At 38.9% G+C, this 25814-nt stretch overlaps 3 protein-coding genes and 1 long non-coding RNA gene across 4 annotated transcripts; 1 reads left to right on the forward strand and 3 right to left on the reverse strand.

The window, feature by feature from the left end:
- The first annotated feature begins 1158 nt into the window (after positions 1-1158).
- Positions 1159-25003, forward strand: LOC122877961. The gene is made up of 4 exons (XR_006378378.1): positions 1159-1287; positions 3048-3188; positions 3341-3400; positions 24840-25003. It is a non-coding gene; the product is annotated as an uncharacterized LOC122877961 (long non-coding RNA).
- Positions 4267-6418, reverse strand: LOC122877960 (granzyme B-like). The gene is made up of 5 exons (XM_044200193.1): positions 6260-6418; positions 5917-6076; positions 5578-5710; positions 5171-5398; positions 4267-5070 (listed from the first exon to the last, which is right to left on the reverse strand). The coding sequence occupies exons 1-5, from the start codon at positions 6315-6317 to the stop codon at positions 4906-4908; spliced, it is 744 nt and encodes a 247-aa protein (XP_044056128.1). The 5' UTR covers positions 6318-6418; the 3' UTR covers positions 4267-4905.
- LOC122877959 (granzyme B-like) lies at positions 10160-11962 on the reverse strand. The gene is made up of 5 exons (XM_044200192.1): positions 11804-11962; positions 11461-11620; positions 11122-11254; positions 10714-10941; positions 10160-10613 (listed from the first exon to the last, which is right to left on the reverse strand). Exons 1-5 carry the CDS (start codon positions 11859-11861, stop codon positions 10449-10451), a joined length of 744 nt encoding a protein of 247 aa, XP_044056127.1. The 5' UTR covers positions 11862-11962; the 3' UTR covers positions 10160-10448.
- LOC122877958 (granzyme B(G,H)-like) lies at positions 20653-22907 on the reverse strand. The gene is made up of 5 exons (XM_044200191.1): positions 22766-22907; positions 22411-22570; positions 22074-22206; positions 21582-21809; positions 20653-21481 (listed from the first exon to the last, which is right to left on the reverse strand). The coding sequence occupies exons 1-5, from the start codon at positions 22821-22823 to the stop codon at positions 21299-21301; spliced, it is 762 nt and encodes a 253-aa protein (XP_044056126.1). The 5' UTR covers positions 22824-22907; the 3' UTR covers positions 20653-21298.
- Positions 25004-25814: the final 811 nt, after the last annotated feature.

Raw genomic sequence — 25814 nt, forward strand, 5'->3', positions numbered from 1 at the left:
GACAACTAGAAAGAAATAACTCTCTATTTGGGAACACTAAAGTATAGTGGACATAGATGCTTCTTGCAGACATTTAAGGAACAGATCAATTACATGAATATGTTACTTAAATATGTTATGCCCAGTGGTGGAAGAAGTATTAAGACCTTTTAATTAGTAAAAGTAGCAAAACCTCTGTATAAAATAGTACTCCATTAAAAGCCCTGCATATATTATTAAATATTACTTAAGTAAACATACATAAGAATCAACAGAAAAATATATAGTATCAAAAATAAAAGTACTCACTGAAAGGGGCCATTTTGCACACTGAGTATGCAAAATGGCCCCTTTCAGTGTTATATATATATATATATATATATATATATATATATATATATATATATATATATATATATATATATGAGCTTATTTCAACAACTCTACATTATGTTGGGTAGTTTAATCTACAATGCATCTTATTTTATAAAACGATAATGTTCTAAATGTAAACTCTTAATCTGAAAAACAAGTATATAACTATAGCTGTGGAATAAATGTAGTGGAATAAAATGTATGTCTAAAAGTAAAAGTGCAAAGTATCATAAAATGACAATAAAGTACTTCCAAATTGTACTGAAGTGCAGTACTTGAGTAATGTACTTTGTTACCCTGATTATGTCTCTAGGCCTTTTTCCAATCACCTGATACTTTGAAATTTCATAGCAAGATAAGCACAGGTGTAACAAACAACATTAATGATGGCTGTATTCCATTTTAGGTGAGCCATCTTTAGCAACGTAAGCTACAGCAACATAGCAAAAGTAGTTTACTACATAGAAGCAATTTTTTTTTTTACACTGAACCAACTTCATTCCAAGTCAATGCGAGCTCAGTGATCAATAAAACTGTCAATAAACTGTGCTCTCTGCTCTCACTGCTCCAAAACCAACCACGCTTAATTTTATTCACTTTATACCAACATAAAGTGAACAATATTGTGGTTAGTTGTTGACAAGTTGCAGACTGTTTATCTGAATTATGATGGTTAGCTTATTCGGAAATCACCTGAATGTGTAAACTCAAGCTCGCGTGTCGGTATTCCACTGCAGCAGAGATGTCGTAGGCATCAGCTCAAGGATTGGTACGTAATGTCACCGTCATACGGAAGTGCGTCTGTCGGCTACACATACACGTCCGTGTTTAACGGTGGCGTCACTTACTGTTCCTTAGTTTTAGTTCAGACCGCAGCAGAAAGCGCCGCTGCGCTTGAGCTTCAGAAATGCTCAGGTTTGCTCGAAATGCTTGGTGAGATGTAACGTTATCTTGTGTGGACGCTACTTGATCAATAAAAGAGCTAAGCTGCTGAAAAGCTAATTGATTCACAAAACAGCGACGCTACCACCATGTTACTGAGAAATGTAGCTTAAAATAGTACAAAGACAAAACTGCATATGCAGTTCTACCAGGTACACATCTTAAAAAGTAAACAGTTATTCAACTCTTCGTTATACAATTTCTAATTTAATTCCTACATTATAAATTAAGCTAAACTACAATGGAAGCCTTGTTTTCTGTTGTTTTCAGTGCTATTATACCACTCGTGCTCAATTTAGTTAATTGTGTTTGCATGAGTAACTACTGTTCACTAATCTTTAACTAGCGTTTGTTCCCATCTGTCTCCACGCAGCATTAGCTTGTATAGGTATTGCTGTAATGCTACTCTCGCTTATTAGCTTTCCATATATGTGCTCAACTAGCCAGATAGGAATATATTTCAAGCTGTTAACAACTAATTTACTTGAAATTTTTTGAACTCTGTTTGGCTAGCTAAATTACAACATGGCATCATCAAGGCTAAGTTTCCTTTATCAGCTAAATAGTCAATATATCGTCCCTGTGTCAGGACTAACGTTAGAACATTAAAATTAGTGTGTTAGGTGAAAAGAGGGCTAACCAGTTAGTTGCTAACAACACTTGACTCGATTAGCATAATGTAGGGCCAAAAAGTTATCTTAACCTAACTCCCACTGCCTCATTTATCGTCAGCCAACATCATCGTTATAGTGACGGAGGAATATTAGTATAGGTGTAATCCTAATTTGTAAATCTTATGACATTAGGTTTTTATTGACAGTGACAAAGATGTAAATGGTGCAGTCAAATATTAGAAACAGTTTTTTATGTTTTGTAATGCAATACAATTCAGTGAAAAATGAAATTAACCACAACCATATAAAAATACTGCTTTTTTGAAAAAGAAGTTGTGGAGGTTATTTAAATGGGAGCTGGTCTTCCAGCACAGTTAACCCTCTTAAACCTACATAGACAAAGAAACGCCTGGACATAGTTTTATATTTTTGCCTATGTTTGTTGAATAACTCCATAGTCAACCAGGGAATTTTAGTCTTTTCAATGTGAAAAGTTGTATTTGTGTGTTTTGGAGCTCCATGTGACATTTGGTGCAAATACACACTTTCCTCAGTTACAGCCTTTTCTTGGATATCATCCTGGACATTTTCTTAGTAGACACTGTGACAATATATACATTTTGGTGCTGTTATTATATTTTGCTCAATATAACCTCTGAGTGTTATGTATTATTGGAAAATAGACAACCTAATCTGTCGATATATGGAAGACTGCAGTCGTTTACTTTTTTATTCCTCACTTCAAACACTAAACACAAATCCCCCCTCCAACACACACAACACACACACACACTCCAAACTGATTGACCTGATTGTTGTAAAGGCACCATTCAAATTGTGCTGGAAAGCTGAGAATCTCACAATTCAGACACAATTTGGCTTGTCTCTATCATAAACGGTTCCAAAGTTATTTAATGTTTTGTAGAACATGTCTAGCATCGATGCTAGGTTTAAAAGGGTTAATTTCACATGTTTATAAGTGCATACACAGTATGCAACAGCTTAAGATGCTTATATTTCTCTAATATTACTTATTTAAAAAAGCTGGTATTCTGTGCTTTACACTAAGCATAAATAGAAAATATTCAGAAAACCTTGCAGAGGTTTTCACCTTTCTTTGCCTCCCTTCCTTCATAGGTGCAGAAGGCGTGGTGAAATGAGACTTCAGTGGGGATAGAAACAGGGCAAGAATATGTAGCCAGAGAATAAAGCAGCTTCAAGAGAGTGATACAAGAGTGCTGGTGGATACTCTCAAGGAGATCAATACAGGGATAGCAGGTGAGAACAATATCAGCAGACATTCATCTGATTGTACATGTGCTTTTGATGACAACATAATGTTTTGCGAAGCAATCCTACTGTAAGTAACATTTTCAATAAAACGCGTTTGGTTTTACTGGCTATTGTTCCTTGTTTCTCCTACATTTCAGGAGTCAGAGATGATATGGGGATCCACTGCAGAGCCAACTAGCTACTGTATAACAGCTATGGTGAGTATCACAGTGATGTAACTTAAGTAGGTTGTTATGTAGTGTTTCCACTGTTAATGTGGGTTAGGGTTTGGGTATGAAAAGTCCTCATCATGCCTTGTTACGACTTTCTGAAAACTCCTAAAGCACTTACCCTCATTTATTAGTATGACAAATCTACCCATTACAAAATAAGGTAGGTTTAGGATTTTGCAGTGTTCATTTTAATTTAGTGGTTCAAGATCTAAAATTACCCTTAACAGAGTCAGAAGCATGCTGATATTGTCCTTCAACATAACACTCTATTATTCAAATGTGGAGAAAGATTTGATACACTTGCATTATGAAACATTTTGCTTTAAGAATAAGTGTCTTTTTATACTTAAGTATCTGTACCGATATCTAAGTATATTGTAAACATGGACCACCACATATTGCAACTTGAAGCAATATCCTCTTTTTTGCAACCAATACGTTATTTCTGGTAATTCAATAAGGCGTATCAAACATTTAGATACAATTGTTCTGCTCTGGTGTCAAAACCAAGGCTTGGATGAAGATGACTCTCCCTTAAGACCGCAAGGATTCGTCAAAGCCACTGATACATTGACAGTACATCCAGCAATAGGTTAGGACAATCTGCACTCTATGATTCAGGTCATTATACTAGAGTAGCTACACAGAAGGCACTCCTGAGTAAAATGCATGACACAGACCACTTGGTGATTGACAAACAACTATTCTATGGGGATGCAACACTGCTAGAAATTTTAGGAGCCCTGACAACAGCTTAACAACAGTTCTGTAATAAATATATATCATCCCTGGCCCCTTTCCAGCCCTGGGCCTCTGAATTATTCAGGGAAGAAAACAATGGAGCCAGCATCTAGTGGGACTGAGAGAGCAACAGTTTATTGTTTATAAAGATGATACAAAACAAACTTAGAGGATCCTTTGTGCTTATATGATAGTCAAAAAGAAAATGCACAAAGCAGTAATGTATATAATGTCGTATTGGCGCATCGCAGGATGACATACTGTATCTAATATCACATATATCACATCTATTAAACAGCACTGAGTCTACACTTAAAGTTCTGATTTTAAGCTATACTTCATTTGTGTGCCATGACTGGCTTGTTAAAGTCTAGCCTTAAAAAAACCTGCATGTGCTTGGTTATAAATTTGTAATTTTCTTTGAATAATCTAAAGTTTATTAACAAAAAGTGTAGTTAGTCATGTTTGTAGCCTCCTGCAGCAGAAAAAGCAGCAGGAAAAGCCAAAACATGTCACTCAAATGAACCAAGTCACGTTTATATATTTTCAATCTTTTGACTCAAAGCACCAAACAAAATTTTTATTTGTATCATTTGGTAACATCAAAGTAAAGCATATTTTGATTCAAGCTTTGCAAAGCAAGCAAGCCAGACTTGGGTCTAACAGTCTTATTGCTATGGAATCAGTCTCAATTCTTAGCTCTCCAATGTTATACAAACAGTAAATTCAAATATCAAGTGTTCGATCTATTAGAGCTTTCCATTATGCTCCATAATCGAAATGATCCAGCTTCTGTAGTCAGGAATCTTAGCGTAACTATAGATTGACCAGCCACTTGCGTTTGGTGTGGAGGAGGAGGACACCACTCCGTATACCTTCCCATCTTCGCAGACCAGTGGACCACCAGAGTCTCCCTGGAAGTACATGCACAGTATGCAGTGAGTGAACAGTGAATTAATTATTGTGGTTGGCCAACGTTTGTTTGTCCATGTTATGTTAGAAAAATGTACGTACCTCACCCGGTCCAGTCTTTCCCTCAGAGCAGTATGAGTTTTCCTTACGACACAGCTCACTGTCAATGAGTGTTACATTGGTTTCCATGAGTACGAGAGACATATATTTTTCCACCCTGTCTGTTGTTCCCCAGCCGGAGAGTATACATGATTTTGGCAGAGAGCCATCATCTTGGCCTGCGAGAGGAATGGGTTTCACATTTTCGCTGAACTTGGCCTTGGAGCTCAACTTGAGGAACAAGGAGAGATAGAAATATATTTTAAAGATATAAACATCAATCTGTACAGTATTTTAGTGCTTCTCTTGATTAATGCATTCAATAGAGCATTTGCAAATAACATGATGACAATTGCAAATAATAAAATGATGAAAAAAGGCTAAATCAAATACTTTTTTTTTTCTTTTACCTTAAGGAGCATAATGTCATTTTTGTAATCAGTTGCATTGTAGTCTTTACGTGGAAATGTTTGTTTCACAGTTACACGCTGTATTTCACCACTGTTATGGACATCGTGAACTCCCAGTAAGACTGCGTAGGACCTGAAATGACATAATTAAAATATTGAAAGACTTGAATTTATGTCGCAATTCATGAAGCTGTCATGAAGCATATTTGGCAAATAGGTATCATTTATTGGTGCATTTTAAATTGAAGTCTCAAGGCATAAGTCTAAGTTGTCGTTGGGATGAGAAATTCAGGGGCCCCAGAATTCCCAGCAGGTTAACATAAAGTGTGTTAAACTGACTTGGCATGGCAGTGGGCTGCAGTCATCACAAAATCCTCATTCAGAAGGAAGCCACAGCAGTGTTGTGTTTTACCATTCTGCATGTGCCGCTCCAAAAGCACCATGTATGGCCTGCTATGTGGCACAGCCTCATGACCACCAACGATTTCCCCTGTATGAACTGGGAAAAATGCATATAATTGACCAAAGAAGCTGATTAAATAAGTTGAACTATCCTCACGCACTGTATGTCTCCCAGTACGGAGAGTGGAATGTAGTTTGTCATGTACTGTGGTATAAACTGCATGCTATAACACCCTGTGTGAAACAATACAATATATAATGCCACAAAAAATAAACTTACCTTGGCCATCAAGAGTCAGCAGAAGTATGAGTATTACCAGTTTACAGTGGATAAACATGGTGAGATCACAGTCCAGCTGAGTGACTGAAAAGCAGTGGCACACATCACTGACATCTTCAGTCTTTAAATGCTTCCTTGTATAAGAGAGAGAAGGGAGTGTTTGTAGTTTGCATATTTATATTCATGAGGAGGACACCTCTATCACCTCCAGAGCATGACAAAGGTTAGATTTCTTTTTACAAATGTAAAGTTTTTAGACAATGTGTAATTAAGTAGCTGTGGTGTACATGTGTTATATGCATTATATTGATGCCTCTGTGGTAACACACACACAGCCTTGAAGGCAAATACTCTGTCATGTGCAACTTGAGACAGGCATCATGTTCCTAGTTGTGAGAGGTTCCAAACCATTTATTGGATGGTTTGGATGCTTAATATAGAGAGACATAGTTGGACCACCAACACAGTGGTTAGATTTATGCCGTAATATTTGTATTTCCAAAGAGCATTTTCCAATGTTATCTGTAAGCCTGTAATACACTATATTACATAACTAATGACATGCCCCTTGCCTTTAGAAGCTATGCTGGTTACTGTTAACTAGTTAGCCAGTCATGCTATCATCATACATTAGAGCAGATAAACCAACAGTTTAAGCTATTCCTTAGACTTTTGCTATTGTGTTTTTGGTTTTGGAAAGGTGATTTTTATTTATTTATTTTTTTAAAAAGACACCGCTCTCCATACTCTTCAGATACTGAGTATTGCTCTAAGAGCCCCATGCACATTGTTTCACCGTGTAGAGAAATCCAGCTTGATAGGGCTGCTATAATCATGTTTGCTAAGCTATGGTTGGAAAATCACTGTTAGAGGGAGGGGTTTAGCGAATGGTCTATTGGATGGTGTGTTGTGACAGTGTATTCATAAATCTACACCAACTACCCTGAGGGTCCAGTCTAGCTCCACAGTGTTGTTTGTTTTGCTATTGATGCATCTATTTATTTATTGTAATTATTTAATGCATCCCCTTTATTTGGCCTGCATTAGCTGTAAGTCTTCCACTCTTGGTACTATTTAATCAAACTTATCTTCCATTTTAATTCATTGTAAATTAAATCTATTTTGATACAGCAGTCTCTGATTTCAATTTACTCTGTGTCTTGTGTATCTGGGCCACATCCGTTTGAAATGCTCTTGCATTGTTTATCTTGTTTCTAACAAACAGGATGTATAGATTAATATCATGAACCATTTCCTCTGCCTGAGGTGTGAAACAGCAGTATATCACCTCTAGGTTATCTCTTATTCTTTGAGGTCTTATTTTCAATTATAAATGTTCAGGAGCCAGAATGGATTCCATTCACTTCACTTTCTTCACTATCAGCGACCACGTTATTTTAAGGTGGGGTATGCGATTCTGGAGAAATCCAATACCATGACAAATACCATGATATAGAGCAAACAACGACACAGCAAGTTATATAACTAATGTTAGCTAGGTTGTGGGTTAGCACACTGTCCCTACAGTTGCTGCAGCAAAGCTAACATGCAGAGAGGACGAGACGGTTTCCCAGAGCCAGCACACCAGCTCCAGACAGCAATACTCACAACTCTCCTGCTACTATAACTAACATCACAACATCAGCATAGCCTGGCAAACTAGAAAGTAAGCTGAATGTCAGTGGGCAAGTCATTTAACATTACCTGACACACAAGTCATGGCTAAATGGCTGGAATAGTGTTGTGTGGCCCAGTCCGAGCCACTTTATTTGTTTCCCATTTACAGAGCCAGAGCTGTGAACAAACATGTAGACCGTGAGGAGATATTCGCTGAATTTGACAAAAAGATGTGTATTGGATTAGAATTGCATACCACAACATCAAGTATGAAAATTTTACTGGAATGGCATTTAAGGCAGGGATTAATTATGGCTGGAAATGGAGGGGTAAAAGAGGGTTGTGGGCAGTCAATGGGTTGGGATGAAATGTGACCTAGCACAAAGAGATGAGTAGGGGTGAATGGGGATCAAATATGTCAGGAGGTGTGGTGGCGAGGAACCCAGGGCGTAAGACTCAGTGTGGGGGCACGTCTGGATGAGGCTTCATGGTTTCATTGTTCACTGAAAGTGCTTCATTCGCTGAGGTGAGAATGACCTCTTCTGTGGCCTCAAGATGACTGTAGATGTAGATGTGATAGACTTGTGATGACGAGCGGCTGTGGTTAATGATGGTACAGTATGGTTAGAGGTTTTTTTTTGCCTGAGCAGTGGAAGTGGCCAAGTGGATATTTAAATACTGACCACAGCGTGGTTTTGGGGATATTCCTGACATTGAGAGAACCTGATGAAAACATTGATGAAACAAATTAAAAGCGTGCCATGACTTTTCCTAACTCTGTGACAAAAAGATCATCCTGGGGAGACTCATGGCTAGTCTGGAGTTTATATAATTTCTCATGGGTTCGAAAGGACTCAGGTACAAATTTGGGCGAAAGAGAAATATGGTCTTAGAGATGTGAGGCTGCCTGTGATACTTTGCTTGAGATTGAATTTGAAGGAATCAGGAGTGGGAATAGTGGTGATGATAGCGAGCGGTGTTTCCCACAGGTTGAGATTTTACTTGTGGTGGTGGTTGGCGTTGCGTTTGTCAGGCAGGTTCAGTAATATACTAGTCAAACAAGTCAAGCAAATTGTACTGGTGTGAGTTCCCTGAAACGTGCATGTGAGAGGTGCCTGAGTTGGGCTGGACTTTGGGGGGATAAGAGCTTTCCGGAACTTATTGTGTTACAGATGAAGGAGTTTAAAGAGGGGCTAGAGTGAAAGAGCTGCACAGGGTTTGCAGTGGGAGAGGCTGGAGGGCCATCAGAGGGAGACATAACTGGGTATTGCTTGGTCATGTCTGCTTGAAATGCTTTTGCACATGTGACAGGTAATCTGTGGCCTTAGGAGGCCACATATATACATATACAGACAGTCGGCCACCACCCAATGACCAACAGTGTTGCATAACTGTTCTGACACACTCAATGCTGCCTGGCTGACTTTAGATGGTTTTTCCTCTTCCTTTATGAGGCTTACGCCATAAACAGGCAAAGTCCACTTGAAGATAGTGCAAGCTATACTTTGTGACGAGCAGTTGTGTCACGGGGTCTTGTGGTCCTCTGGGGATGATAAAATTCTCAGCATACCTGCTGCCGTTTTGCCCCCTTTTTTACATTTTTTTTATACTTTTATTGGTGTCATTTTATTTCCTGTTTAAATGTTGTGTTTTAAAGACAATCACACTTCCCTTTTAACCTTTTTTTATCATTTAGTCTCTGGAGCAGGGTGGGGCTGACGGTGGGCAGAAGTTAAGGGCCTTCTTCCGTCTAAACTGTCTACATCCAGCTTGGCTCACACACGGTTCATCTTATTTCTAATTTAAGAGAAGTATAGATTAATATCATTAACCACATCCTCTGCCTGAGTTTTGAAGCAGCAGACTATCAAAAATAATGATATTTTCATAGTGTATTTAGATGGTGGTGCATTTGGCTTTAGTTATATTTTATATTAGTATCCAGATGAGGATGCAGCCGCTATGAACGAATGCTGAAGCCACTTTGCTTGAGGTTCCTATAATGGCCACTAGATGCTGGCTTCACCGCTTTGATCCACTGCTCTTGGGAGCTTTCTCACACTCTGTCTTTGATTGAACATTGTGAACCTTTTTTTAATAGGATAACTGTTTGCATGGTTACATGTATAGGACCTGCAACACCAGCAAACTTCCAATTACCACAAACCAACAGACACAGTAAATCTAGGACATTTAGAGCTTACAAATAAGAGAGTTTCAGCTCTGACTTTGTTAATAGTTAACCTCTTCTTGCTGCATCAATACACTTTTTTCACAAGGAGGCAGTGTTGTCCTTTTATTGAGTTAATAAGCGATCAAACAGAGTGAACGGAGGTACTGAGAGAACATGGTGAGAGAGCAACAGTTTATTGTTTATAAAAATGGTACCACCAAACAAAATTTTTATTTGTATCATTTGGTAACATCAAAGTAAAGCATATTTTGATTCAATCTTTGCAAAGCAAGCAAGCCAGACTTGGGTCTGACAGTCTTATTGCTATGGAATCAGTCTCAATTCTTAGCTCTCCAATGTTATACAAACAGTAAATTCAAATATCAAGTGTTCGATCTATTAGAGCTTTCCATTATGCTCCATAATCGAAATGATCCAGCTTCTGTAGTCAGGAATCTTAGCGTAACTATAGATTGACCAGCCACTTGCGTTTGGTGTGGAGGAGGAGGACACCACTCCGTATACCTTCCCATCTTCGCAGACCAGTGGACCACCAGAGTCTCCCTGGAAGTACATGCACAGTATGCAGTGAGTGAACAGTGAATTAATTATTGTGGTTGGCCAACGTTTGTTTGTCCATGTTATGTTAGAAAAATGTACGTACCTCACCCGGTCCAGTCTTTCCCTCAGAGCAGTATGAGTTTTCCTTACGACACAGCTCACTGTCAATGAGTGTTACATTGGTTTCCATGAGTACGAGAGACATATATTTTTCCACCCTGTCTGTTGTTCCCCAGCCGGAGAGTATACATGATTTTGGCAGAGAGCCATCATCTTGGCCTGCGAGAGGAATGGGTTTCACATTTTCGCTGAACTTGGCCTTGGAGCTCAACTTGAGGAACAAGGAGAGATAGAAATATATTTTAAAGATATAAACATCAATCTGTACAGTATTTTAGTGCTTCTCTTGATTAATGCATTCAATAGAGCATTTGCAAATAACATGATGACAATTGCAAATAATAAAATGATGAAAAAAAGGCTAAATCAAATACTTTTTTTTTTCTTTTACCTTAAGGAGCATAATGTCATTTTTGTAATCAGTTGCATTGTAGTCTTTACGTGGAAATGTTTGTTTCACAGTTACACGCTGTATTTCACCACTGTTATGGACATCGTGAACTCCCAGTAAGACTGCGTAGGACCTGAAATGACATAATTAAAATATTGAAAGACTTGAATTTATGTCGCAATTCATGAAGCTGTCATGAAGCATATTTGGCAAATAGGTATCATTTATTGGTGCATTTTAAATTGAAGTCTCAAGGCATAAGTCTAAGTTGTCGTTGGGATGAGAAATTCAGGGGCCCCAGAATTCCCAGCAGGTTAACATAAAGTGTGTTAAACTGACTTGGCATGGCAGTGGGCTGCAGTCATCACAAAATCCTCATTCAGAAGGAAGCCACAGCAGTGTTGTGTTTTACCATTCTGCATGTGCCGCTCCAAAAGCACCATGTATGGCCTGCTATGTGGCACAGCCTCATGACCACCAACGATTTCCCCTGTATGAACTGGGAAAAATGCATATAATTGACCAAAGAAGCTGATTAAATAAGTTGAACTATCCTCACGCACTGTATGTCTCCCAGTACGGAGAGTGGAATGTAGTTTGTCATGTACTGTGGTATAAACTGCATGCTATAACACCCTGTGTGAAACAATACAATATATAATGCCACAAAAAATAAACTTACCTTGGCCATCAAGAGTCAGCAGAAGTATGAGTATTACCAGTTTACAGTGGATAAACATGGTGAGATCACAGTCCAGCTGAGTGACTGAAAAGCAGTGGCACACATCACTGACATCTTCAGTCTTTAAATGCTTCCTTGTATAAGAGAGAGAAGGGAGTGTTTGTAGTTTGCATATTTATATTCATGAGGAGGACACCTCTATCACCTCCAGAGCATGACAAAGGTTAGATTTTCATAGCACAAGTCTAAAGTTTTTAGACAATGTGTAGTAGCTGTGGTTAATGTGTGTTACATACATTATATTGATGCCTCTGTGGTAACACACACAGCCTTGTGTCTGCTAAACCTTATACAATTAATTTCTCTTTCCAACAAATTAATCCTGAATTGTGCAACAGGCTGCAGTTAGTCAGTACAATTTCTATAGAGCTAGATAGCTACTGTGTAACAGTATATATCTCAGCACAATAACCCCTCTTACCAAAATTGATAACTGAGAAGTTGAATGGCAACATGAATTTATGGCAGGCTTTTTGGTGCTAGTACAAAACTTCTATTCACATTAATGATGTTCTTCACAACAGAAAGAAATTCACATATCTGAAAAGCAGCAATCACTTTAACAGACAGCAATTATGATACTGCAATTGATTTACTGCCAAACATATTTAGAAGAAGGGACCTCATTATAAATGTACATAAGTCAAGGCTGCTGAACCTCAGCCCTGTAATAAAATCATCTGATATCAAGGCTCTGACACAGTTATATGATAAATGTGAAATTCAGATCGGAAGCCTGGCGTCACTGGGTGTAGTACAGACACTTATGGAAATCTACTAAACCCACTACTGCTGCAGATGATTCCAGGTGATATGGCTCTTGACTATAGCCAACAGAGGGGAGAAACTGAATGAAAAGTGCTTGATATTTTTAAGTTCCTACAGAAGGTGGGTCAGAGCCAAGAGAGAGCTTTGCCAATGACAAGGTCCCACACACAGAAAGAGAGGCAGTCTTTTCACAAGCCATGTAAGTCATATTTCACCAGTGAATTCAGATTAAAGAAGCCAAACTAGGCATCTGCAGCCACACTATGCTTAGCTAGCCAGAGGACACAAAACTGCTTATTTTGTGAGAGTGCTGAACACAAACCTAAGGGATTTCCAGACCACAAGGTTGATGCATGCAAGTAAAAATTGATCAAGCTTGGCAGGTGTTTTATATGCATGGGACCCAAACATATTGAAAGGTTCTGAGCTATCAGTGCTAAATTTCTATTGACAGATAGTATCAGGATGCACAGAAAGGCTAATAGAAAGCCTTGTTGCAGTAGAGAGCATCTTTTGATGGGCAGTGCAAGGACCAGTGGCAGTAACCAGTAAGTCAGAAACAACCTGTATGCATATCTAGTTGAGAGGACATGCAGATTAATAAGCAGCTCCATGCCTTCTGTGAGCTTGAAACGTTAGGCATCACGTGGGGGGGAAGAGTGGAGTAGGGAGGGAGTGGAGGCTCTACAGCGATTTGAGGAAACCACTGTCTTCATGGAAAGGTGCTACCAGCTTGGAGCTTCTCTGGCAACAAAATCACCTTGAGCTTCAAGATAATTATCATATCGCCAAGGAAAGGCTGAATGGTTTAAAATTAAATGTATTATTTACATCATCATGCTGCTTCATCTCACAGATTGCAGGCGTTCTCTTTAAGTGTAACTTCACCTCCAAATTCTGCCAGCTCCCTCCCTCCCAGCATATTTAAAACATGCAGCAGAGGACTGCAGGACAAACACTTTAGGGGGCGTGGCCTCGTGTGAGCTGCGGGAGATAAGGAGACACCGACGAGAGTGAGTGATAGAGATCACTAACCAGCATGGGCAGCTGCTGTCGGACTCTCCGTGTCCATGCTGCACCATGACAGTCAGAGGCACATTCATGGCCCTTGGTAAAAGTTTCTGTGTGGTACCTGTATTGTTGCTGAGCTAACGCTAGCGGCTCTGAGAGACTGAGAGGCTCTCTGGTGAGTGTGTGTGTCTGTCTGGGAGTGTCAGTACGTAGCCGTAGGCCTGCTGTTTATCACGGGATCATCATTAAGGGAAAGAATGCAGTCCGGTGCTTCTACAGCCGACAAACACACAAGTCCGAATCACTGCGCCAAAATAGAAAAATACAGTAGAGGGTTAGCAAAAACTAGCATAAACTCTTGTGAATGATGCATTTCGATCTGCATATATTTGAAAATGAGCGCTTTTTCAGACTCCTACTCAAGGGCTGGGACAGGGGGAGGTGCTCAGGCCTCATCTGATTAGAGGGTGTTTTTTTATATAAATGTCATGACGTAAATTAGTCCCAAACGGTCGACTCTAGCATTGGCCTTGCAAGGTTCAGGGTGATTTAAAAATTGATGGCATGAAATGCAGATCTTCATAAAATTGCTAAGAATGTCAATATTAACACCAACATTGATGTGTTTCATCACAGTACAGTCATATAATTTAGTTTACAGCTCAAAAAAACACATTTAAGTGTGCAGTACCTCTTTAATAATTGTTTATGAACAGGACTCAAACTGACTCTAGATCTGATACGCATCTTGATAAAGTGTAGGCTGCAGGTGTGTATGGCTGACATCATCATTTCTGCAGTATCAGTATCATAAAGAGAAAGAGTTGCTATGACATTTTTGTGGTGCAGAGTTCCACTAACTGACTAAAATAACAGGAAGCCATGTGAGTTGCCACTGATTAAGGTGGTGTTCACAAGTGGTAGAGACCATTAAAACCTCACTGTATGACCTGCTAATGACATGCCCCTTGACCTTTGGAAATGATCCTGGTTACTAGTGTACGTAGTTAGCTATTTAGCCAAGCATGCTAACATTTGCAGCTTACATTAGAGCAGATCTATTACTTACACTTTAGCTATTGTGTTTTTGGTTTTGGAAAGGTGATAAAAAAAAGACACCGCTCTCCAAACTCTTTAGATGCTGAGTATTGCTCCTGAAAGCCATTTTAATTCATTGTAAATAAAATCTTTATTTTTGATTTCAGTTTCTTCTGTGTCTTGTGTAACTCGGAAACATCCGTTTGAAATGCTCTTGCATCGTTTATCTTGTTTCTAACAAATAGGAAGTATAGATTAATATCATGAATCATTTCCTCTGCCTGAGGTGTGAAACAGCAGTATATCTTTGTGGTCTATTTTCAGTTATATATGTTCAAGAGCAAGAATGGATCCCATGCACTTTACTTTCTTCACTAACAAATTACCATGACCACGCAAGTATGAATATTAGTTTATTAGTTGGAATGGCATTTACGGCAGGGATGAATTAGGGCGAGGAATGGAGTGGTAAAAGAGGGTAGTGGACAGTCAAGGGATGGTATGAAATGTGATCGAGCATGAAGAGATGAGTAGGGCTAAATGGTCGCTCAAATGCTCTTGCGCACATGACAGGTAATCTGTGGCCTTAGGAGGCCCCTTTCTACAGACAGTAGCAAAGTAACTTTTTTTATTATCTAGTCTCTGGAGCAGGGTGGAGCTGACGGTGGGCAAGAGTAATGGTAAATGGACTGTACTTATATAGTGCCTTTCTAGTCTTTATGACTACTCAAAACACTTCAACTACATATCACATTCACCCCATTCATACACAGATGGCAGAGTATCAGCTGGACAATCACTGGACTCACCCTCCAGATCTTTAACTGGAAAGATACTCAGCACCTCGTTAAGTGGAGCTCTGTGACTCTTACACTCTTAGCTCACCCACCATGGAGGATTTTTCTGGGCAATACACAGCTTATTTCAACCAGGTAGCTCCTGTCCTGACCAGCAAGTGCGAGTTAATATAATTTCCAGGTCTGAAGCTAAATGTATGAACATACTGTATGAAAGAAAAGAGGTGTCTAAAGTTTGGCCACATTTTGTCAGTGACGTGTGGTAAAACGCTAACCTGCAACTCCTCACTGTTTCACCAGCTTTTTATGCAATACAAATGGGACCATTTGAACAAATCATTCACTGTGACCTTTCATCTGATGTCACATGTGGGAAAAAATAATATTAATTTTTTCATAGTGTATTTAGATGGCTTTGGCTTTACTTATATTTTATATTAGTATCCAGATGAGGACGCAGCCGCTATGAACGAATGCTGAAGCCACTTTGCTTGAGGTTCCTATAATGGCCACTAGATGCTGGCTTCACCGCTTTGATCCACTGCTCTTAGGAGCTTTCTCACACTCTGTCTTTGATTGAACATTGTGAACCTTTTTTTATCAGGATAACTGTTTGCATTGTTACATGTCTGGAACATGCAACACCAACAAACTTCCAATTACCACAAAATTTCACTTTATCAGCATGGGTAATTATGTGTGCAAATACATAAAAATACTCAAACAATGTGCATGCGTATATAATAATGCAGTCACAAATATGGTCATGTTAAAAAATGGAAACCACATGATGGTGGTGCTAAAGGCAGTGTTGTAGTACTCGAGATCGGCCCACTTTTTGAAGGTCTCAGTCTTGTCTCAGAATCGACCGCATCTTTACTCGGTCTTGTCTCTGTCTCAGACAAAGAAGACTCAGGATTTTATTTCAAGGCCGGTCAAGGCCACAACTGCGGGGATATCACTGAATTGCCCTAGTATGTAAATTCTGCAATGCAATGCTTACTGAGACAGCTGGGACCACGTCAAATGTTTATCTGCACTTAGAAAGGAAGCATAAAGAAGGTGAGCTAAGTGTAACTGATGCTATTAAAGCTAGTTAGCTAATGTTAGCAATCTGCCTTTGCACCAAAACTCTTCAGAAATCTCTTCAGTCCTCACCCAAAGAGATTTAGCGAATATTAGCTACCTACCGTAAAACTTAAGGTAAAAGCATTATCCCCAATCAGACACCGATCCCTTATACTGGCCGGATGTGGCTACACGGCTACAGGCCTTATTGTAAAACACAACTTTATTCAATGACTTTATTCAATGGTTTTGGTTAAAGTAGCGATATGAGGCACAGGCAATGTACTGTTTATCAGACCGCAAATGAGACAAGAATTAGGTTGGAAAAATGATAGACGCCGGACCGGAGTGTTTCTGGGGAGGTGGGCCTCACTGATTACTGTACAAAAACACAACAACTTTATTCACTGATTTTGGTGAAACTGGATCATATATTATGGGGAAAATATTTTCTGTTTTTCCCTCTGATGTCCTCCAGCTGCTCTACCTCAGTTCTCGGTGATTCACAGAGTTTCCTGATGGACAGACACCATCACCATAGCTCAATTAAATTATTATTTATTTCTGCAACAATGGCTTTCAGGAGTTCACCTGGAACTCCCCAATCGCAAGTAAGTCTGTTTCTCTCTGCCATTGTTTGTTCACATAGAGCGTTAGTTAGCTGTCACATGGCTAGCGCTAGTTCCAGCAGGCTTCTGCCAGACCAGCATTACATCAGTTAAAATGAACTTTAACCAGCCCAATTCTATGTGACAAACCAACGGCAGAGAGAAACAGACTTACTTGCTGTTTGAGAGTTCCCGGTGAACTTATGGAAGCCTTTGCCGTGGTTTGCGGTGATGCCAGAGGGGAGGAGGGGACGGCAGGTTCAGGAAGAATGACATTCTGTATGCAGACGTAAATCATGCTCTCCTTGCCTCCCCTTCTCAGCCAATCACAGCGCGAATAAATGAGCTGCCTTTCGTTTCCACTATACTCCACTACAAATTGACAAAACACAAGCAAATCAAATTTTTTACAACACATGCGCAGCATTTAGAAAACACTCTGCAAATACAAAAACACGCTGCAAAGACACACAACACAACCAAATACACGAACGCGCAGCAAAAACTTGTAAGTTGAAAAAAAAATTATCTGTCAATTCCTTGTGTGTCTGTGTGAGCAGCTTAGGAAGTAATTGATACAATAGCACTCTGCCTGAACTCGCAGACATCATGTCTCTTATGAGAGTATCCTCCAGCCCTCTGGACAAAATCCCAACTAGGTTTTTATTGGAAGTTATGGATTGTATTGTGCCCCTTTTACTAATTATTTTTAACAGCTTGCTGTCATCTGGCTGTGTCCCAGATTCCTTTAAAACTGCTTGTGTCCAGCCAGTCCTAAAACCTGGATTGATCCCACCCTCCTGGACAACAATCGTCCAATCTCCAAACTGCCTTTTATTTCGAAGATTCTCAAAAAACTTGTATCCAAGCAGTTTCTTGTTGCTGTGGAAAACAATAATACCTTTTGAAAAGTTCCAATCTGGCTTTCGCCAACACCACAGCACTGAGACAGCCCTTCTCAAAGTCACTAATCACTTTTTTATGAATGCCGATGCAGGCATGTGCTCAATTCTTGTGCTGCTGGACTTAAATGCTGCCTTTAACACAATTGATCATGGCATTCTTTTAGATAGACTGAGGCACTGGGTGGGCATATCTGGCACTGCACTAGACTGGTTCTAATCATATGTGACCAATAGGAAATTCTGTTTCAGTATTAATAACTTCATCCTTCTCCCATATCAATTAAAGTGTGCCTCAAAGTTCAATTCAGGCTCCAACACTGTTCTCCTTATACATGTTTCCCATGGGTAATGTCATCCGCAGACATGACCTTAGTACGCTGAGCTCTCAGGACTGCCTGTCTGACATAAAAAATTGGATGTCGATAAATTTTCTTCAGCTCAACTCAAATAAAACTGAAATCCTTGTTATTGGGCCCCATCACATCACTACACAAATACTGCCATCCACTGGTAACCTGTCACAACATATCAAGCCTGCTGCAAGAAATCTTGGTGTTTGATAGCAATTTATGATTAGAGAAACATATCACTAAGCTTGTCCAATCATGTTTTAATCACCTCAGAAACATTGCAAAAATCCGATCTATTTTAAATCTTAGCGATGCAGAAAATGTTGTACATGCTTTTATATCCTCACACCTTGATTATTATAACAGCCTGTTCACTTGTCTTGATCAAAAAACTTTGACACGACTGCAGACTGTACAGAACTCAGCTGCTAGGCTGTTAACCAGGACCAAGATGCTAGGACATCACACCTGTTTTAGCCTCTTTACACTGGCTCCCTGTTGGTTTTAGGATTGATTTTAAGATCTTATTGATTACTTTTAAGGCTCTTCATGGCCTGGCTCCAGATTATATTTTAGACCTTGTAATCTCTTATGAACCTTCTTATGAACAGGGGTCTCCTGTCTGTTCCTGAGTCCAGAATGAAAACTAAGGGGGACAGAGCTTTTGCCATCATGGCCCCGAGGCTCTGGAACAATTTGCCCGAAGAAATTAGGCTGTCTGAGTCAGTGTCTTCTTTTAAATCTCTTCTCAAGACACATTTTTATCTGAAAGCATATCCTGATTTTACCTGAGCTTTTATCATTCACTGTGGTATTTTATTAATCTTTTTGTGAAGCACTTTGTACTTTGTTTTGATAAGTGCTCTATAAATAAAGTTTTATTGTTATTATTATAAAAACACACAACAACAGAAGTGTTTCCAGAGGACACTCAAAAGGGCTGAACACGGCTTGTTGTTGCCACGGTTTGTGACTCATGAAGTTATTGAAGTCGGGTCTGTGTATCATCCGTTCATGTTTATGTTGTAGGTTTCTGACTTACTTCTACTGCTCTACTCTGCGCATGTGCTGAAAGTGACCGCTTCATGTAACTCGCAAGACCTTGCAGAGTGAAAAAGTGCAATTCTATCATTAATATTAATAATTTGTGCAGAGATTTAGTGTTTATGACAGATATTAACCTTTACTGTCCTTATTCGACCAGAAATATATCCTGAGGTATAGGCAACAGAAGGCCAAGCATTGTAATGATAAAGAGATAACCTCAGCTTTGATGTTTTGAGATTTTTTTTAGATGTTTTTGATGTTTTTTTTTTTTTTTTTTTAGAACTGATTCACCAAAAGTTGACAGGCTATGTTTTGGAAAGACATCCAGGGTTGGTCACTGTACTCTCTCATGCAGTAATTATTTTACAGTTATTAAATCACTGATGAAGCTGCTTTGCGACAGAGGTCACAAGATGCTGCTGTACGACCTGAGCATGTCAAATCAAGGAGCTTTATTGTCTAAACTCCCACACTTAAAAACTTTTTTTTTGCAGGAAACCTTGCACACTGTAGGAAACGCTATTTATGTGCACTTGGTCGCTCCAACATTCATAATATGCACAGTCCGTCTGTCACCACTGATGAACCTGGTTATTGTGATTAACAGTAGTTTTCCAACATTGTTTTCAAAGTCCTTCAAATTTACCTTAATTTTCCGTTTTAAATGCTTTAGTTGCTTTATGCTTTGGTTGTGTCTTTGCAGCGCGTTCATGCATTTGGTTGTGTTGTGTGTCTTTGCAGCACGTTTTTGTATTTGCATTTGCATTTGCATTTTCTTAATGCTGCGCATGTGTTGTCAAATAAATGAAGATGTTTTCTTAATTTGCTTGTGTTTTGTCTATTTGCACGTGTTTTCTTAAGTTGCAGTGCGTTTGCCCTTGTTGGCTACCGTACTAAACAATCTCAAAATTGGAAACAAAATATGATGTATAATTAGAAAGTGACGGCAGATGCTGTTAGTGTCCACCCTGAGCATTGAGCTCTCTGTCAGGTATTACTATAAATGTAATTACAGGGTCTGTTAAACAACAGGCAGAGACTTGATTAGGTTTAGAGCTTACAAATTAGATGAGAGTTTCAGCTCTAAAAGTTCTTCTTGCTGCATCAATACACTTTTTTCACAAGGAGGCAGTGTTGTCCTTTTATTGAGTTAATAAGCGATCAAACAGAGTGAACAGAGGTACTGAGAGAACATGGTGAGAGAGCAACAGTTTATTGTTTATAAAAATGGTACAAAACAAACTTAGAGGATCCTGTGTGCTCATATGATCAAGTCAAAAAGAAGATGCACAAAGCAGTAATGTATATAATGTCGTATTGGCGCATCGCAGGATGACATACTGTATCTAATATCACATATATCACATCTATTAAACAGCACTGAGTCTACACTTAAAGTTCTGATTTTAAGCCATACTTCATTTGTGTGCCATGACTGGCTTGTTAAAGTCTAGCCTTAAAAAACCTGCATGTGCTTGGTTTTAAATTTGTAATTTTCTTTGAATAATCTAAAGTTTATTAACAAAATAATGTAAAGTTGTGTAATGTGTAGTTAGTCATGTTTGTAGCCTCCTGCAGCAGAAAAAGCAGCTGTAAACTAAAAAGCCAAAACATGTCACTCAAATGAACCAAGTCACGTTTATATATTTTCTGTCTTTTGACTCAAAGCACCAAACTAAATTTTTATTTGTATCATTTGGTAACATCAAAGTAAAGCATATTTTGATTAAATATGTGCAAAGCAAGTAAGCTAAGCATTGCTACGGAATCAGTCTTGATTTTAGCATTTCATCTATCAGCTGTCCAATGTTATACAAATGAACAAATGTTGGGATTTGCTCAATCAATATTTATATGTATTTGACCTTTTCCATGCATTTTTCATGGTCAAATCGATCCAGCTTCTGTGGTCAGGAATCTTAGCGTAACAATGGATTAACGGGGCACCTGAGTGTGGTTTGAAGGTGGAGGACACCACCCCATATGCCTTCCCATCTTCGCAGACCAGTGGACCACCAGAGTCTCCCTGGAAGTACATGCACAGTATGCAGTGAGTGAACAGTGAATTAATTATTGTGGTTGGCCAACGTTTGTTTGTCCATGTTATGTTAGAAAAATGTACGTACCTCACCCGGTCCAGTCTTTCCCTCAGAGCAGTAGAAGTTTTCCTTACGACACAGCTCACTGTCAATGAGTGTTACATTGGTTTCCATGAGTACGAGAGACATATATTTTTCCACCCTGTCTGTTGTTCCCCAGCCGGAGAGTATACATGATTTTGGCAGAGAGCCATCATCTTGGCCTGCGAGAGGAATGGGTTTCACATTTTCGCTGAACTTGGCCTTGGAGCTCAACTTGAGGAACAAGGAGAGAAAAAAAAATACAAATATGAAGCTGAAATATCAATGTACATTGATGCCTGTTGTCTAACACATTCCCTGCTTAATTATTGTTCATTGACATGCATGAATACAGTATTTCAGGCCTCCTTTTGATTAATGGATTCAATAAAGCTTTTGCAAATAACATGAGAAACAAAAATTGGAAATAAAAAAAGGCTAATCAAATTTCTGCTGTTAATTGCAAGGATTTTAAATACAATTCTATTTTTATTTTACCTTAAGAAGCATTATGTCATTTTTGTAAACAGTTTCATTGTAGTCTTTACGTGGAAATGTTTGTTCCACAGTTACACGCTGTATTTCACCCCTCTTATGGACATTGTGAACTCCCAGTAAGACTGTGTGGGACCTGAAATGACAAATGCAAACAAAAAATGATCTAAGAATAAAATGATTAGTTTTTCTGTGAGAGCACTGTATATATAAAATAGGTATCATTTATTGGTGTATTTTAAATTTAAGTCTCAAGGCATGAGTCTAAGTTGTTGTTGGGATGAGAAATTCAGGGGCCCCAGAATTCCCAGCAGGTTAACATAAAGTGTGTTAAACTGACTTGGCATGGCAGTGGGCTGCAGTCATCACAAAATCCTCATTCAGAAGGAAGCCACAGCAGTGTTGTGTTTTACCATTCTGCATGTGCCGCTCCAAAAGCACCATGTATGGCCTGCTATGTGGCACAGCCTCATGACCACCAACGATTTCCCCTGTATGAACTGAAAAAAAAATAAAAATAAATATATATATATATAACTCACAAAATTAAACTGACCATTGATCTTATTGATGTCCTTAAAAGATGTGCCTAAACTGACCAAAGTAGTTCCTCATGTGCTGTAGTCTAAAGCACATTTTATAAAAGCCTAGATGAAAAAGTATATATACAGCCGTAAAAATGCTACTAAACTTACCTTGGCCATCAAGAGTCAGCACAAGTATGAGTATTACCAGTTTACAGTGGATAAACATGGTGAGATCACCAGCTGAATGACTGAAAAGTAGTGGCACACATCACTGACATCTTCAGTCTTTAAATGCTTCCTTGTATCAGAGAGAGAAGGGAGTGTTTGTAGTTTGCATATGCAAACGATGTGGCTTTGAATCACATTCATGAGGAGGACGCCTCTATCACCTCCAGAGCATGACAAAGGTTAGATTTTCATAGCACAAGTCTAAAGTTTTTAGACAATGTGTAATTAAGTAGATATGGTGTATGTGTGTTTGATACACAATATGTAATGTAACATTATATTTGAGCTGGGATGAAATATGAATGCGGTAAGAATGTGCAGCCATGACACAAACACTGAGTATGACTGTTACTGTATTTTGCTGATTTTTCAAGTCAAGACTGAGGTCTCTAGGTAAGTAATGCTTTTTATTGAATACTTTTTGTTTTCACAAATATCTGGCCTGGATTCCCATTTCCATAAATTTACATCTCATGAAATGCCACCTCTTAATTATGTCCGTGACCGCAAGTTAACTTGAACTTGAAAACTTGAGCATAAATCAGATCACTGTAGTGGTGTGTGATATGATTGGTCATAATTTCTCCACCGATGCCTCTGTGGTAACACTCACAGCCTCGAAGATCTCTATTGGCATTTCATGTTCAAAGCCGTGGCTTTCTCAGCGGAGCCTCTATGTCTGTCACACAGCCCCAAAGGTAACATTATTCTGATGTTATCACGTCATAAGACAGTGCATAAAAATAGGATTTGTTTGAAAGTGTGGTTCGTGGAACTTAAAGTGAAATGTGACCCCTGAGCTACCAGAGGAATGAAGAAGTCATTAGGATTCTGTTGGAGGGGAAAGGAGATCAGTCGGCAGACTGCATTTTTATAAACTAGCCATGTAATAAAATAATATTTTTCTTTTCTTTTCTTTTAAGCAACGAGCCACTATAATAATTTCTTTATTAGAAAAATTTATGTGTAACACAAACCAAATGTAATTTATAATGTCTGTTTGTAGCTTGTGGGCTCTGCAGACTTATTTGTTTCAGTTTGGCATAAATAAAGGAAAATACTTGTGAGGTGCCGCTGTATTGCAGGCTATGGCTGTATTTTAGAAATCAATGAGATAAAAAGGAAAGTTGGATGTTAGCTCAGAACATTGACTGTAGATCAAACGTGAATGAAGCTCTGTACAGAAAAGATATGAAGAGATTTGCAACACTGAAAATAGTGGTGGCTATAACCTGTTCCCCTTTTTTCACTTGTGTAGTCAAGCCTAAAAGTATGCAGCTTACTGACCACAGAGTACAGATATGTCTGTTGCATCACTTCCTCAGCCTAGACTCAAGTATGCCCCCTTTATATCTTCGTCACAAACTTTATTGTCATTGTTTTGAATCATGCACAATAGAGGTTTCATGTGTTGAAGAAGGGGGGAAAAAAGAGTAGGTGGGGGAAGATGAGAAGGAAAAGAGTGAACAGGTTTTTGGGATGTGAGCTCCTGGAGTCCAGGGCAGTAATGGGAATTACAGAAGGAGATGCAGAGAGGAACTTGCTTGGTAGAACAGGGCCTTTACGGTTAGCCCGTCACTTTTATGGGGACCACGGGGCTGAGAGGACTGGCTGGTTTAGTCATTGGACACAGCAACAAGGAAAGAGGGAATGTAATAACAGCTACGAAAAACCATCAATCACGGTGCAAATTACATGTTTATTAAGAAGAAAGGAAAATGGCAACAATAAAAGCCAACAGACAGAGAAACAGACATTCCTAAAACAGTCATGATAGATCAAACCGTGGGTTTAATGAAATCACATATGGTAACAGAGGTTTATGGCCCGAGAGCCATGCTGATGTGACACTGACTGTGTTCAAAAATTACCCTGATATTAGCTGACTCATGTCTGTGCTCATACATATATATATATATATATACATATCGTATATTGGTCTCATATCTGTACACGTGTGAGTATTCAATAAGCACGCTTTGCTTATATGCTCTTTCTCACTTCCGGATTAAAGCTTACTGGGTCTGTTGTGGCCCACGTTCTGGAGGTGGATGCTGCCAAACAGAAGCACTTCTTGTCCACAAGAAAGGACAGGACAAGTATGAATTCCAAGACTGTAGCTCAGCCTCTGTGATGGGCAGACGTCACCACTGTCAGGAGAAATAAGACTGTTCCCAGACAAAAGTAAGCCAGCATTCTCACACACACATGCGCACGCACACACACGCACAACACGCAACACACAACACACACACACTTAGTTTAGCTAAACCCATCAGACAGCAAAGCTCAAGTATTTCTGACCCCATAAGATTTTTATGATCTACTTCCCCAAAACCAGATTTCATCTGTTTATTGACACTTGCTCATCAGTTGCTTAACATGATGCCAGCAGAACATTGATGATGCATGACCTCATCTACTCATCTTGTACTTTATCATTTTCATAAGTTGTTGATCACAAAGCTAAGTTTCCTTTGGGGAAATTTTATTTACTCATTGTTTAGTTTTAGCTACAGAATCCAGGTGCTACTCCAAGTTGTAAGACAGGGCATATTTGAACACTTTTACCGTTTTCGAAAGAACTACTGCGCTTACTTGAAAGATGAAATCTTGCACATGCATTCAAAAATCTTTTTTTATTTCCACATTTCTTTCCCTGTCTGCATTTTGAGTCAGAAGAAAAATGTACTTTCTTTTATCAAAATAACACATTTAGAGGAATGGGTTCTCTGAGTGCTTTCTAGTTCTGTTGTTTTAATATTGTATATACTGTACTGTACTAAATCAAAATGATACTTTGTTTTGGTACCTTACTTTGCTAAATGAACATGAATTTCTAAATTGTTCTACTGAATTATTGTGACTTAAATCTGGAAATATCAGATCAAAGAATCGAAACAGCACCTACTGAAGTATCTGCCAACTACTAGATAGTTTTCGATAATTGATGCTACAGATGTATTTCAGGCTGCACTAAAAAAGTATT

This window comes from Siniperca chuatsi, linkage group LG6 (genome assembly GCF_020085105.1).
Source record: "Siniperca chuatsi isolate FFG_IHB_CAS linkage group LG6, ASM2008510v1, whole genome shotgun sequence".
NCBI lineage: Eukaryota > Metazoa > Chordata > Actinopteri > Centrarchiformes > Sinipercidae > Siniperca > Siniperca chuatsi.